A 13,905-nucleotide genomic window follows, 5' to 3' on the forward strand; every position below is an offset into this window, starting at 1 on the left:
GACTCTGAGGGCACAAAGATGCTTAACACAAGGCCCCCACCATTTCAAAAGGGGAAAGTCAACGGGACCAAATGCTGCCAAGAGGCTGGAGAGGACGAGCCAAGAAAAGGCCATTGGTTTGTTGAGCAAAAGATCACGGGGGACCTCTGAGAGTGCAGTGCAGTAGGGCTGGGACGGAGCCAGGTTAGATGGGGAGGAAGGAAGAGGGCAGGAGGCATGGGCTCTCACTATGTACAGCACTGACAGGAAGATGGCAGGGATGGTTTGGAGACTTCAAGTCAAAAGGTTAGATTGGAAAGAAGCTGAGGGTAAATAATTTATTAATCTGGAAAATAAAAATTCATTCTCCTGAATCCAGTAATTCTGCTTACAGGACTCTAGCCTAGAAAAACAATCAGGAATGCAAGACTAGGAGACGATAATGAAAGAACTTTAACTCTCTATTTTATGCACTTATATAGAATTTCAAGTTTCTACAGTAGCATGTGTCTAATCATTTTAAAATAAAGATTTGTAGTGCTAAAAAGGAGAAGAATTTGCAGACGTATATACATAAAATATGCATAACATCCACATAACAAAACACAGGAAATGACATTAATGTTCACTATTAGGGGAATAAATAGGGAAACTGGGGTATAATTATCCAAAGTGTTTTTTCAACAAGTCAAAGAAAGTAATGAAAAACATACAACATGAAAAAAATTCATCAGTTTGGTGAGGGAAAAAGGCCACAAATTTAACAAAGGCTATAATCACACTATGAAAAAACATGCATAGAAAAACAGACTGAGAACCAAAGCAGACACATGGGAGACCTTAACAAAGGTTGTGTTCCATGCTAGAATTTGAGTGACTTTCTCTTCTCTACTTTCTAACACAGTTGCAAAACAACATGATTTTTACCACTGCTTTTGTTTTTATTCTTTTTACTTTAATTAATTAATTATTTATTTATTTATTTATTTTTGAGACGGAGTCTTGCCCTGTCGCCCAGGCTGGAACGCAATGGCGCAATCTCAGCTCACTGCAACCTCTATCTCCCGGGTTCAAATAATTCTCCTGCCTCAGCCTCCCAAGTAGCTGGGATTACAGGTGTCCACCACCACACTCAGCTAATTTTTGCATTTTTAGTAGAGACGGGGTTTCACCATGTTGGCCGGGCTGGTCTTGAACTCCTGACCTTGTTGTCTGCCCGCCTCAGCCTGCCAAACTGCTGGGATTACAAGCGTGAGCCAATGCGCCCGGCTGCTTTTGTTTTTAAATAGGCACATGTCACAAAAGAAAAACCAAAATGACGCTACAATAGCCAAAGCTTCAGAGCAGCAAATGAGGACTGGAGACGGCAGCCTCACCAGCCAGCCCTGCCTGTGGATGCTGCAGAAACATGACGGAGCGGCTCCACTCACGCACACCCAGCATGGCCCTGAGCCTCCGCCACCTCACGCAAGATGAGGGTCTCAGAACAGATCGTCTCTAAAGTTCCTTCCAGGTTTTTTTTTTTTTTTTTTGAGACGGAGTCTCACTCTGTCGCCCAGGCTGGAGTGCAGTGGCCGGATCTCAGCTCACTGCAAGCTCCGCCTCCCGGGTTCCGCCATTCTCCTGCCTCAGCCTCCTGAGTAGCTGGGACTACAGGCGCCCGCCACCGCGCCCGGCTAATTTTTTGTATTTTTAGTAGAGACGGGGTTTCAGTGTGGTCTCGATCTCCTGACCTTGTGATCCACCCGCCTCGGCCTCCCAAAGTGCTGGGATTACAGGCGTGAGCCACCGCGCCCGGCTCCTTCCAGGTTTAAAATTGTATGATTCTAAGCTGAGAAAACCAAGAAATTAAAGAACAGACATAGGCATTTCTCTAGTTTCCCACATAACATCATATACAGGTGGTGGGGGGCAAGGGGAGTCTGTGTATTAAGTTTTAATGCTTATGCCATATAAAACAGTATACATTTAACAAAATATGACATACCACTCATAGTTTTAAAAGATGCTTACAGGCTGGGTGCAGTGGCTCACGCCTGTAATCCCAGCACTTTGGGAGGCTGAGGTAGGCAGGTTTCTTGAAGCCAGGGGTTTGAGAACAGCCTGGCCAACATGGTGAAATCCCATCTCTAGTAAAAATACAAAAATTAGCTGGGTGGGTGGTGCACGCCTGTAGTCCCAGCTACTCGGGAGGCTAAGGCAGGAGAATCCCTTGAACCTGGGAGGCGGAGGTTGCAGTGAGCCGAGATGGCACCACTGCACTCCAGCCTGGGTGACAGAGTGAGACTGTGTCTCAAAAAAAAAAAATTTAAATTTAAATTTAAAAAGATGCTTTTGTACAAATTGCTGGAAAGAAAATACAGTAGATGGCTGTAAAGTTAAATATTATTTCTAAGTAAAATAACAATATAAAACAAAAATGCTTCAGTGAAACAGCGAGGCCACACGACAAGTTGCCCTGTCAGCTGCAGATGGTCCTGTCTCCAGGAGTTCCCAGAAGAGTGGACGCTAGGCTACAGCGCTAGAGAAATCTCTGGGAGGAGACAGGATTGCAATTGGCCTTAACGAATGGATTCTCGGTTTCTTTTTGGGTTGATGAAAATGTTCTGGAATTAGATAGTGGTGTTGTTGCACAACCTTTAAATCTACTAAACAAAAATCACTGCATTATACACTTTGAAAGAGTGAATTTTATGGCATATGAATTATACAGTCATGTGTCACTAAACGACAGGGATACACTCAGAAAAAAATGCATCCTTTGGTGAATTTATCATTGTGCAAACATCATAGAGTGTTCTTACACAAACCCAGGTGGCAGAACCTACTATACACCTAGGGTACACGAATGGCCAATAATATATATGCGGCCCATCACTAACTGAAATGCTGTTATGCGGCATATGACTGTATCCCAACCAAAAAAAAAGACGCAGTCAGAGGTAACTAAACAGAACAGTGTGGAAAAAACAAAGGTACACTTGACAAGTGTAATAAGGAAAAAGGTAGCTTGGAAAGAAATGTCAAAGAGTTCTGAATGTCAGGGAAAGTTAACTGGAAATTATTTGTAAGACTGTAGAGTAAGCAAGACTCACGGACAAAACAGTGAACCATCAGATGCTTTGGAAAGAATGTCTGTTTCTCCACTGGAAAACCAAGCCTCAGGTAGACAGGGGCCAGGTCCTGTTCACATGATGGGTATTTGAGTGTCAAATGCGTTTATGAATGAGTGACTATTTTCAGATTTCACTGGTTTTATGTGAAGAGTAGGGAAGAACCATGACTGGGTCCATCATGAGGTTCACTGCAATAAATATCAGTGTGGGCCTATGCAACATGACTCCAACTAGGAATATTTACACAGATTGCTTAAAAGGTGAGAAAAAGAGATTCTGCTCTCCATCAATGATATGAAATGTACTTAATAGGTATAAATGCAAAAATGCTTCATAGTTTAGCTCTAGTTACATAAAACTAAGCCTCTGAACAGACTCCACTTGTGCAAAAGAAAGAGAAAAGGGAAGGAAAAAAGAAGAATAACAGAAACACAAGGTAAGTACAAGAGAAAGAAGGGGTGAGGTGGCCACTGTCTCTTTAAGAAGCTCCTTGGAGATACATAACTGTAGAAAGCCTGGTGAATTCAACATTGATTGGGAATGAGGTAACCACAAACACCACTGTCTCAAATGAAAAGGAATTCAAGATCTGACCCAGAAAACAAGCATCGTAACCACCAGATAAAATTTTAATGATAAACACAAGATGCTGTACATACAAGCAAGACTGAAGTCTCTCATGCTAAGCCATCAGCGTAAGGTTTTCTTAGAAAGAGGAGCCGTGAGGAGCCTCTCTGACCCGCAGATCAGGTTTCATCCTATTGATCCACAGAACTCGGCCATCGTTTTGCTCTGTGTTGGCATAATCTATAATGTTGAACAAACCCCGAGGGAACAGAGAGGCAGGGAAAGAAGGTCTGGCATCTGGACTCGTAAGGGGCCTGCCCTTCGGGAGCTCCAGAGAAGAAATTCGTAAGTGGTTTTGAGATTCAAGGTTCTCCTTTATTTGTAAGTTCTTTCGCGACTCTTTCAGTACAGTCTCAGCCTTCTGTCCTCAAGTGTCTTCTGACACTCTAGGCAGAGATCCCTTTAGCTGGAATGATCTAAGTAACTTCTGGAGTTCCCACCAAACTGTAGCATTTGTGGGTAGAAAGGAGCTGCATATCGGGCGATCGCAGGCCTATATTTTAGCAATGACGTGGAGAAGCCCAACGTGCACTGATAACTTAATGGACAGAATCGCAAGTATCTGGACCATCAATCTTTCTAAAACTAGTTCTGCAGCACTCCCAAGAAGGGCTTTCACCTCTAAATCATAGCCAGTAAAACAGAAACTGAAGAAAAGCATTCCTCCTGGGTATATCTTGTTTAAAGCAGAAATACTTTTTTCCATAGGCACTGTATACCACAAAACATTAAAATAATCCGACTCTTTGGAATTTCTATTCAAAAGGTGCTCTTTAAGGAATGCTGCTTATGGAAAGATTTTTCTTTAAAGAAAAGGACTCCTCTACTACTGAGTTTTAAAGTCCAAGGTTTGTTTTGTTTTCCCATAGGCAGGAACTTCCCTAAGGCGTCTCACTCCATAGCTGATCCAAACTCAGAAATTTAAGTGTTCTGGTCTCTACTTTATGGTATTAAGTATACAATCTGAGGCTGTAGTTCATGACATCTTTCTAATCCAAAAAGAAAACTGATCTTACTGTACAGTAATTAAATATATAAATGTACCTCTGTAACAAAGTAGGAAGACTTCATCAAAGTGGTTTTTGGGACAGAAGCTAAAGGAATTTACAGAAGCTAAAATTAAATGTCTTGGCCATGGAGAAAAAAAAAAAAACCTATTTCGGGACAACTTAAGTAACAAATATGTACTATATGGTGGGGAAGGAAGATGATGTGTGGTCACAGCCCTTCTTCACAATAAGGGATTTAGAAAAAGAGAATGAGAACAGGGCCTGTCTGTGCCAACACTTATTACATTTGCTTGACTTTTTTATGTCTTCATAAAATACAAACTGTTTGCCTTAATGAAAATCTCCCATAACATGCCACAAAAGTGATTTAAAAGCTGGGAAAGACATATTGAGGCAAATGGATCACAGATCCGCTCTACACCATGTGCTTCTCACCCTCGCTGCGGCGCTCTCACGTCCTCGGGAACAGAATCACGGAGACTCTCCCTCTTCCACATGGGCTGTAACTGAGGGAGGTACATGCTCTCAAGGGAAGCTAAGGTCACTGGTACTCAGAGGGCGGTACGTGAGAAATGAAAGACCTTCAGATGCAGAGCACTCAGTGGAAATGGTTTTGCTTACCCAGCAATGACCACGCCATCGTGAGAATGCACATCACACAAAACCGCCTCAGGAATGTGCTCCAGCTCGCTCACAGCACCTCTGCGATTCTGCGTGAGGAAAAGGGGGATGCAGTTTAGACTATTCTTGGGACAGCCCAAAAGCCAAGCATCGTGCTTTTCCACCTACTTTCCACAGCAATTCTCTACAGCATGGAGAGCAAGTGCATTCAAAGTTCTGTGGGCATTCAAAAAGACAAAAATGATGACTAACATGCTAAGCTATCAAGCATGGATGAGTTACCATATATCCCAAAGGCACTGAACTCGAGGACACGGGATGTGTGAGACACTGCCCCATCTTCCAGGAGGTTACAGAATAGAAAGCAAATACGTGCTCACCAATAACTACCATCCACAATAGGCTGGCACATATCTGCTGGGAGTGGCAAGTATCTAAAGAAGCTTATAAAGTATACGAAAAAGTTCAGTTCAGCAAAAAAAGTATTACATGATACCTTACCTGTTAACTCTTATAAGGATTCTCAGAATAAAATGCAAAATTATATACAAATAGATAAAGATCAGGATGAGAAAAAGGAGAAGAGATGATACTATTTCTAACTGAGAGGTCAGAGGTTTCATGGAAATAGTATTTAAATGAAAGTCTAGGCCAGGCACTGTGGCTCATGACTGTAATCCCAGCACTTTGGGAGGCAGAGGCAGGAAGATTACTTGAGCTCAGAAGTTTGAGACCAGCCTGTGCAACATAGGGTGACCCCATCTCTACAAAAAATGTAAAAGATAGACAAGCGTAGTGGCATGTGCCTGTAGCCCCAACTATTTGAGAGGATGAGGCAGGAGGGTCACTTGAGTCCAGGAACTTAGTGAGTTATGATTACAACACTGTACTTCAGTCTGGGCAAGAGAGTGAGAACCTATCTCTAAAAAAAATAAAATAAAATTAAATTAAATTAAATTGAATTAAAATGAAGGAAATCTGAATGGATATATAAAGTATTTACATGTGGGAGGTTGGGAAAAGTGAGATAGTTAAGCCACAAAGCAAGCATGAATAAAGATATTCGAGAATACCATAATTTCAATTTTACCAGACTGGGACAAGGACAAGGACTAGAAACAGTGTAAGTGCCCAGCACAGTTCTTAACATACAGCAAGTGCTCAATAAGTGGTAGTCATTATTATTATTATTTCTATTATTAGGGGAAAGATTATGACATCATTCCATTAAAATACACATTTATTAAGCACCTAGACTCCAGAACTGAGCAAAGTAATTTGTATGATGGTCTTAACTTAATCCAAGCAACGAGTCTAAGGCTGAGACAAAACTGGACACATTCACGTGGAGCTGTCATACGACTGGAGATATGGGGAGGGAAGGCAAGGATCTGGGAAACAGCTGTGTGAGGGCCGCAGCCAAGGTTACAATAACAGAAAAGCTCTTGTGAGGGAAAAGGTATTGAAAGAAAAATAAAGGGTCTAAGATGAAAACCTACATGTATGCAAACACCAGGAAAAAGAATACTATGGCCACCACAATTAGTTTAGCAAACGATTTCCAAGTTGGCATTGAACTGCAGTTCCAGATAAGTTCATGCATTTGCAGGTCATTCCCTTTGTGGAGGTACCTGAGAGCCCTGGGGTCCCTTCTAGGGTCTCCCCAGACACTGATTTGGGAGGTACCAAACCAAATCGCCTGCCTAACCCATCCTGAAGTTGAGCATGCACAGTACAGAACCTTGCATCTGTGTGCAGAGGCCTATGCGCTCCTATGGCCAACTTCGCCTGAGCACTGAGTGTGGACCAGCCTCTGCAGGAGGAGTGGCAGACACTTGATGACAATCATCCTCACCATGAAGCCATGAGCAGTGCCACTCCTAGCTCCCACTCTAGAGAAGAGAAAATGGAGGCAGACAAAAGTAAAGCAACTTGCCCCAACACTGCCTTTCATTTCTTTTTCTTTTTTCTTTTTTTTTTTTTTTTTTGAGACAGTCTCACTGTGTTGTCCAAGCTGCGGTGCAATGGCGCAATCTTGGCTCACTGCAAGCTCCACCTCCAGGGTTCAGGCAATTCTCCAATCTCAGTCTCCCAGCTAGCTGGGACTACAGGCGTGTGCCACCATGCCTGGCTAATTTTTGTATTTTTAGTAGAGACAGGGTTTCACCATGTTGGCCAGGCTGGTCTCGAACTCCTAACCTCAAGTGATCCACCTGCCTCAGCCTCCCAAAGTGCTGGGATTACAGGAGTGACCCACAGTGCCAAGCTGCCTTTCACGTTTTGATAAGGCTTTCTTTCGTTCCAGAATTTTGGTAAGAATCCCACCATTACATTTAATGAAAGATACATCACTTAAACTTTCACTCCTAGAATTCTCCTTGTTAACAGTGTCAGGAAATGGACCTGACATGCTCCAAATAGAAGTCTCCCTCATGTTTGATTTGGCCTGCAGTCCACTCCAGTTCACTCAATCAACAGCCATGTAGTGCGTATTTACCTAACACATGACTTCGTGTTAGTTAGAAAGAAATACTAAATAGCCATTCAGCTAGATTGCATATAACTTGTGAAGTGTTACTAAGTGCCAAATGCTAGGTGGTGGGTCTTTAAAACATTGTCACTTCTGCCACCTCCAGGCCCAACAAGGACACACCTGTCCTCTTCCCTTGCTTTCTCCATCACCAAAGAGGAAGCAAAAAACACAGCTGCTGCTTTTTTCTACCAGGGTCTGACATCTTCGAATTCAAGCCTGGGGATGCCAAATATCTCCAAGTCTCCTGCTTGTAAATCTCAAAAGTATCTCTCCTTTCTGGAGAGAAAGGCCCCATTAACACTCAGCTCTTAAGCTTTCCTTAAATCGCAGCCTCTCCCACCAGGGTTAAATCCTCTGCTTTCTGACCCCTTGTTTGTCTGGGCAGCTTTCTTTGTCATACGTTTCTGCCTGTGTCCATTATATGGACCTACCCAGGCACAAGAGCAAGAGGGATTGGGGGCTTCCTCCAGACGAGTTTATTACCGTAGGTCGATGGAAAAGGGCACTGTGGGGCCAGCGTGACCTGTCTTAGTGGTGGTGTCTTAACGGCCTAAGAAAGGATAACCACACTAACTCTCAGAATAGTGGTTCTCGACCGGGATGGGATTTTGATTCCCAGGGGACATCCAGCAATGTCTAGGGGCATTTCTAGTTGTCATGATTGGGGGAGGAGAATGCTATTGGCGTCTAACGGGGAGAGGCCAGAGATACTGCTCAACAGCCTGCAATGCACAGGACAGCCCCCCACAAAAAGAATTAGCTGGCCCTAAATGTCACTAGTGCTGGGGTTGAGAACTCCTGAATTAGAGAGACACTGCTCATATTGACTTTCCTAGAAACGGTGTGAGGTTGCCCAGATCAAGGGTATCGGTCACTAATCAGGTTAGGAGGTTACTAGGGACAGACAGGCACATAGGCAATATGTCACTATCAGTAATGCACAAAAACTTGTTAATGTCAAAGTCTATTAGGATTGACCTTTACTGGAGTAAAGAGAATGTGTCCATCCCTTCTCTACCACTGAAACTCCAGCCTCCCAGGTGGGAAGGAAGCACTGCCATGACACTGCTGCCTCGCCATGCCTCAGACAGCTTTATGTAACATGGCTCTTGACAGTTATCTCCTATGGAAACACTTCACTGTGCAAATTCTTAGCTGTGATCTAATATTTCTGTAGAGACTTTGAAGTGATAAATGTTATGGAAGCACGCCAGTAGGTTATGTGAGGGAAGAGAAGACAGTGCTTAGAGATGTTTAATCATCTCCCTCTTACATTTACTGGAAATGACATCTTCGGCTCCTCTTTTGTATGCAGGTAGTGCTTCTGCTTTCTGGGCCCCTCCAGAGAGTTGGTGAAAGTCAAAGGGGCTGCACGGGGCACTCCTCTGACCACCCTAACAATCAGAGAGGAAGTGGCTGGCAACTCAATCTCACCCTTCCTCTCCTGCAGAGTAAGAGGATGTTCCCAAATCTTGAGGCTGAAAACAAGAGGCAAATCATCTAATGGCAAACAAAATGGGCAACAAGTCACCAACAGCTGAAGGGGCGGCTCAGTGTACCCCTCTCCCTTCGCTGTTGGCAATTAATCTCAGGCTATGAGTGAAAGCTTGGATTCCCATGTCCTTGCAGGCTATTCTTTCACAGGTAATGATATTGGCCACTGCCCACCTTCCAGTTGGTTCGTAACATGTGTTCCTTGGCTCGGCACTCTTGGAAGATGAGCTTCCAGCAAGAATAGTCAGAGATGCTGCTATCCGGAAGGTGCCCTTCCTGCTGGCACAGCCTGAACCACAGCACCTCATCCTCCGCAATCACCTTCCACGTCTTGCTCACCTAAAACAGCAGAAGTGACACAAATGTCAAATTCTGCAATTAGAGAAGCCCCTTGTCATCCAAAAATCAATCAACACCTATATTATTGCCCTGGGTTTATGGCAGTATAAAACGTCTCATTAACAAAACACTATGAGGTGAAAAAAAAATACAAGCAAATGTTTCCAGTTTTATCTTTCAAGATTTCAAAATTGTTGTACCATCATGTAATATCACATTTTAGACTACTTGGTTAAATTGTAATCTAACAAATAAGAGAAGAAAATACACAAATACATAAAATGCAAAAAACACAAACTTTTACATGGTAATTAGCTATACAATCATACAGAGCTTTTCAGAACAGAATCTCTTTACTTTTGACAAACAGCATTTGTATTTCCACCTTATAGAATTGAAGATTGGTGGCCTCCAAAATCAAAGGCTGTCATAAAATTACCTAAAACCCAAACATCTGGTCAGGTAGAAAATTCAAATTTAAATTGCATGTGAGAATTTAGATTTTAAACATATGTACATATTTAATTAACAGAAAACTCAAGCCATTATCCAGGACTGTAAGATTAGATCTAGAAAAATTAATGTTATGTCTGGCCTTTCAAATCCCAACAGTATCCAGAGGAAATGGCCGTTTTAACTATTAGCATTTTGTTTTCCAACACTAATTTAGGGGAACAAAGAGTTTACTTCATCACAGGATAATATGCAAAGTTGGCCAGACTGCAAAAGATGGACTCTGTTGGCAGATGAGCAACTGATGGAGCAGATCAGTGTGATACCAGTCTGCAGAGCATTTTGGGAACACAGGATCAAGTGCCTGATGCTTGCTATCCATCCAAAAGTTGAGACTCACTTCTAATGAAGAGTGGTGACAGGGAGGTTACAGTACCCTGTACTTTTTAACACTCCCTTAGGGCCACTTCAAGACTCAAAGACAGAGATATGAAGAAGGAAAATGAGAGAAAGTAGGAAACCAGACTCTTACTGCACAAAGGGCCTCAGCTGATAAAGCACTGACAGAGAGTTAGCTTACAGGATGGCAGATTAAAGACCTGCTCCTCCATAACAGCAGTAAGAATTCCACCAAAAATGATCAATCAACTTTTTCAGAATCTGGAAATTAATAAAAGGATTGCAACATTCTGAGGAACATTTATTCAAGAAAAGTGCCTGAATCTCAGTAAGAACAGTGACGTCTGAGTTGTTTTAATGTGTGCTAATTCTGTTTCCTCCTCCAGCTCTGGGATTGCCTTAAAAATCAACAGCCTCGTGAAGACAGCAGCTGTAAAAACCAGCAGCCTAGCAGCCATTAGAGAGGCCAGACATGTTTAGAACTCCCCAAAAATCAAATCCCTAGAGAACTGTCACCATTTGACCTGCTGGCAGCTTGCCAGAAAGCTCTATTCTCAAGGCTTGACTTTATCTGACCTAGCTGAGCACTCTCTCTGTTCTATCTCCAGGGCATTTGCCCAAAATAGTAAGTGGCAACTGTTTAACTCTACAGCTACCTGGGGAGCACAGACAGTTGAGGCAAACAAGAGGCTGACCAAAAAGCTTGAAAGAAAAAGCTGGGAAATGGGATGTCCACAGGAAGCTCTGAAAGGCTCCAATATATTCCTGGGAGTCTGGAATGCCACATGAACGTATAGGGCTGTGTGTGTGCCCAGGAAAGACCAGAGAAAGCCCTAACCTCTCCCCTCTGGCTGACCTTGAGGCTCTGCACCAGCAGGAAGTGAAGGCTAAGGCAGAGTTGTAAGCTGCTACAATGGTGAGGCAGTACTCTAACATACAGAGAACACCTCAGCAAAGGCTGGGAGACTTACTGGTTTAGTGGATTTAAGGAACTCTCCATTTGATAACTAGCTAACCACTAAGCTAGCCAAGCAGAGACTTCAGTAGCTGCACATGACAAAGAATACAAATTAGAGAATAAGTCCAGAAAAGTCACTAAACAAACAAACAAACGGCAGCAACAACAAATATAACAACAGCAATAACAGCAAATTCTGCATAGGGAGAAAGATTCTATTTCCAGAGTTTCCATGATTTAAAATGTCCAGTTTTTAACAAAATGACAAAAGCATGCAAAGAAACAAGGAAGCAGGTCCATACCCATGGGAAAAGGCGGGTCCACAGAAGCTACCCCTGAGAAGGTCCAGACGCTGGGCTTACTAAAGGCGGTCCACAGAAGCTACCCCTGAGAGGGTCCAGACGCTGGGCTTACTAAAGGCGGTCCACAGAAGCTACCCCTGAGAACGTCCAGACGCTGGGCTTACTAAAGGCGGTCCACAGAAGCTACCCCTGAGAAGGTCCAGACGCTGGGCTTACTAAAGGCGGTCCACAGAAGCTACCCCTGAGAACGTCCAGACGCTGGGCTTACTAAAGGCGGTCCACAGAAGCTACCCCTGAGAACGTCCAGACGCTGGGCTTACTAAAGGCGGTCCACAGAAGCTACCCCTGAGAAAGCCCAGACGCTGGGCTTACTAAAGGCGGTCCACAGAAGCTACCCCTGAGAAAGCCCAGACGCTGGGCTTACTAAAGGCGGTCCACAGAAGCTACCCCTGAGAAAGTCCAGACGCTGGGCTTACTAAAGGCGGTCCACAGAAGCTACCCCTGAGAAAGTCCAGACGCTGGGCTTACTAAACAGAGACTTTAAATCAGCTATCTGAAATATGTTCAAAATACTAAAAGAAAGCATGTCTAAAGAAATAAAAGAAAGTAGAAGAGCAATGTCTTACCATATAGAAGATACTGATAGAGAAATAGAAATTGCCTGTTAAAAAAAAATAGGGAGGCTGCGGTGGGAGGATCACCAGGTCAGGAGATTGAGACCATCCTGGCTAACATGGTGAAACCCCATTTCTACTAAAAATACAAAAAATTATCCGGGCGTGGTGGTGGGCGCCTGTAGTCCCAGCTACTCGGGAGGCTGATGCAGGAGAATCATTTGAACGCAGGAGGCAGAGGTTGCAGTGAGCCAAGATCACACCACTGCATTTCAGCCTGGGCGACAGAGCAAGACTTCATCTCAAAAAAAAAAAAAAAAAAAAAAGAGAAGCTCTGGAGTTAAAAAATTCCCTAAAGGGGCTCAACAAGTTTGAGAGGCAGAAAAATCAGCAAACTTGGTCAGGCGCAGTGGCCCACACCTGTAATCCCTGCACTTTGGGAGGCCAAGGCAGGTGTATCACAAGGTCAGGAGTTTGAGACCAGCCTGGCCAACATGGTAAAACCTCATCTTTACTAAAAATATAAAAAATTAGCTTGGCATGGTGGCATGTGCCTGTAGTCCCAGCTACTCAGGAGGCTGAGGCAGGAGAATCACTTGAACCCAGGAGGCAGAGGTTGCAGTGAGCCAAGATCATGCCACTGCACTCCAGCCTTGGCAACAGTGCAAGACTCTGTCTTGAAAAAAAAAAAAAAAAAAAATCAGGAAACTTAAAGCAGGTCAACTGAGATAATCTACTCCATGGCAGGGAGGGAGTGGGAAGAATAAAGAAAAAAAAAAATCTGTAATCCTAGCACCTTTCGAGGCCAAGGCAGGAGGATCGCTCAGTGAGCTGAGACCACCCTGGTGAACAGTGTGAGACACCATCTCTACCAAAAAAAGAAAATTAGCCAGATGTGATGGTGTGTGCCTGTAGTCCTAGCTACTTGTGAGGCTGAGACAGGAAGACTGCTTGAGTCCAGGAGTTCAAGGCTGCAGTGAGCTATTATTGCACTACTACCCTCCAGACTAGGTGACATAGTGAAATCTCATCTCTAAAAAACGAAAACAACAAAGCAAAACAAAAAAAAATGAACACAATGAACAAAGCCTCAAAGGCCTTAGGATATGATCCAAGTGTACCAACAAACACCAAATGAAGTTATCTCAGAGCAGAGTTTTTGGTGTACTATTGGAATCAGGTGGGTATTAATCCAAACTAGATTATTTTAAACTAAAGGGTTCACCGTAATTCCGAGGCAACAACTAAGAAAATAACTCAAAAAAACAGAGTAAAGAAATTAAAATGGCATACTAGACAATATCTATTTAACACAAAAGAAGGCAGTAATGAAGGGACAGAGGCATAAAAAAGACGTAAGTCACACAGAAAGAAACTAAAACTTACAAAGTAAAACTAGTGGGAATCTAGGAACTCAGTTTATCTCGGTCTCAAAATTTGACTTTCTATCTTAAGCAAAC

At 43.3% G+C, this 13,905-nt stretch overlaps 1 protein-coding gene across 7 annotated transcripts in view; it reads right to left on the reverse strand.

Moving 5' to 3' along the window:
• The window catches only part of FBXW8 (F-box and WD repeat domain containing 8), a 123,664-nt gene that overhangs the window by 82,965 nt on the left and 26,794 nt on the right, over positions 1-13,905 (reverse strand). For all 7 annotated transcript variants that reach the window (XR_004439556.1, XM_033220457.1, XM_033220455.1 and 4 more), the window contains 2 exons: positions 9,555-9,719; positions 5,354-5,442 (listed from right to left, as the gene is read on the reverse strand). Coding sequence is in view for 6 of the 7 variants with exons in the window: in XM_033220457.1 (XP_033076348.1) it covers positions 5,354-5,442; positions 9,555-9,719 (254 nt within the window). In the remaining variant the exon portion in view is untranslated. The remainder of the gene's footprint in view (positions 1-5,353; positions 5,443-9,554; positions 9,720-13,905) is intronic.

This window comes from Trachypithecus francoisi, unplaced genomic scaffold (genome assembly GCF_009764315.1).
Source record: "Trachypithecus francoisi isolate TF-2019V2 unplaced genomic scaffold, Tfra_2.0 Lachesis_group11, whole genome shotgun sequence".
In the NCBI taxonomy this organism is placed as follows: domain Eukaryota; kingdom Metazoa; phylum Chordata; class Mammalia; order Primates; family Cercopithecidae; genus Trachypithecus; species Trachypithecus francoisi.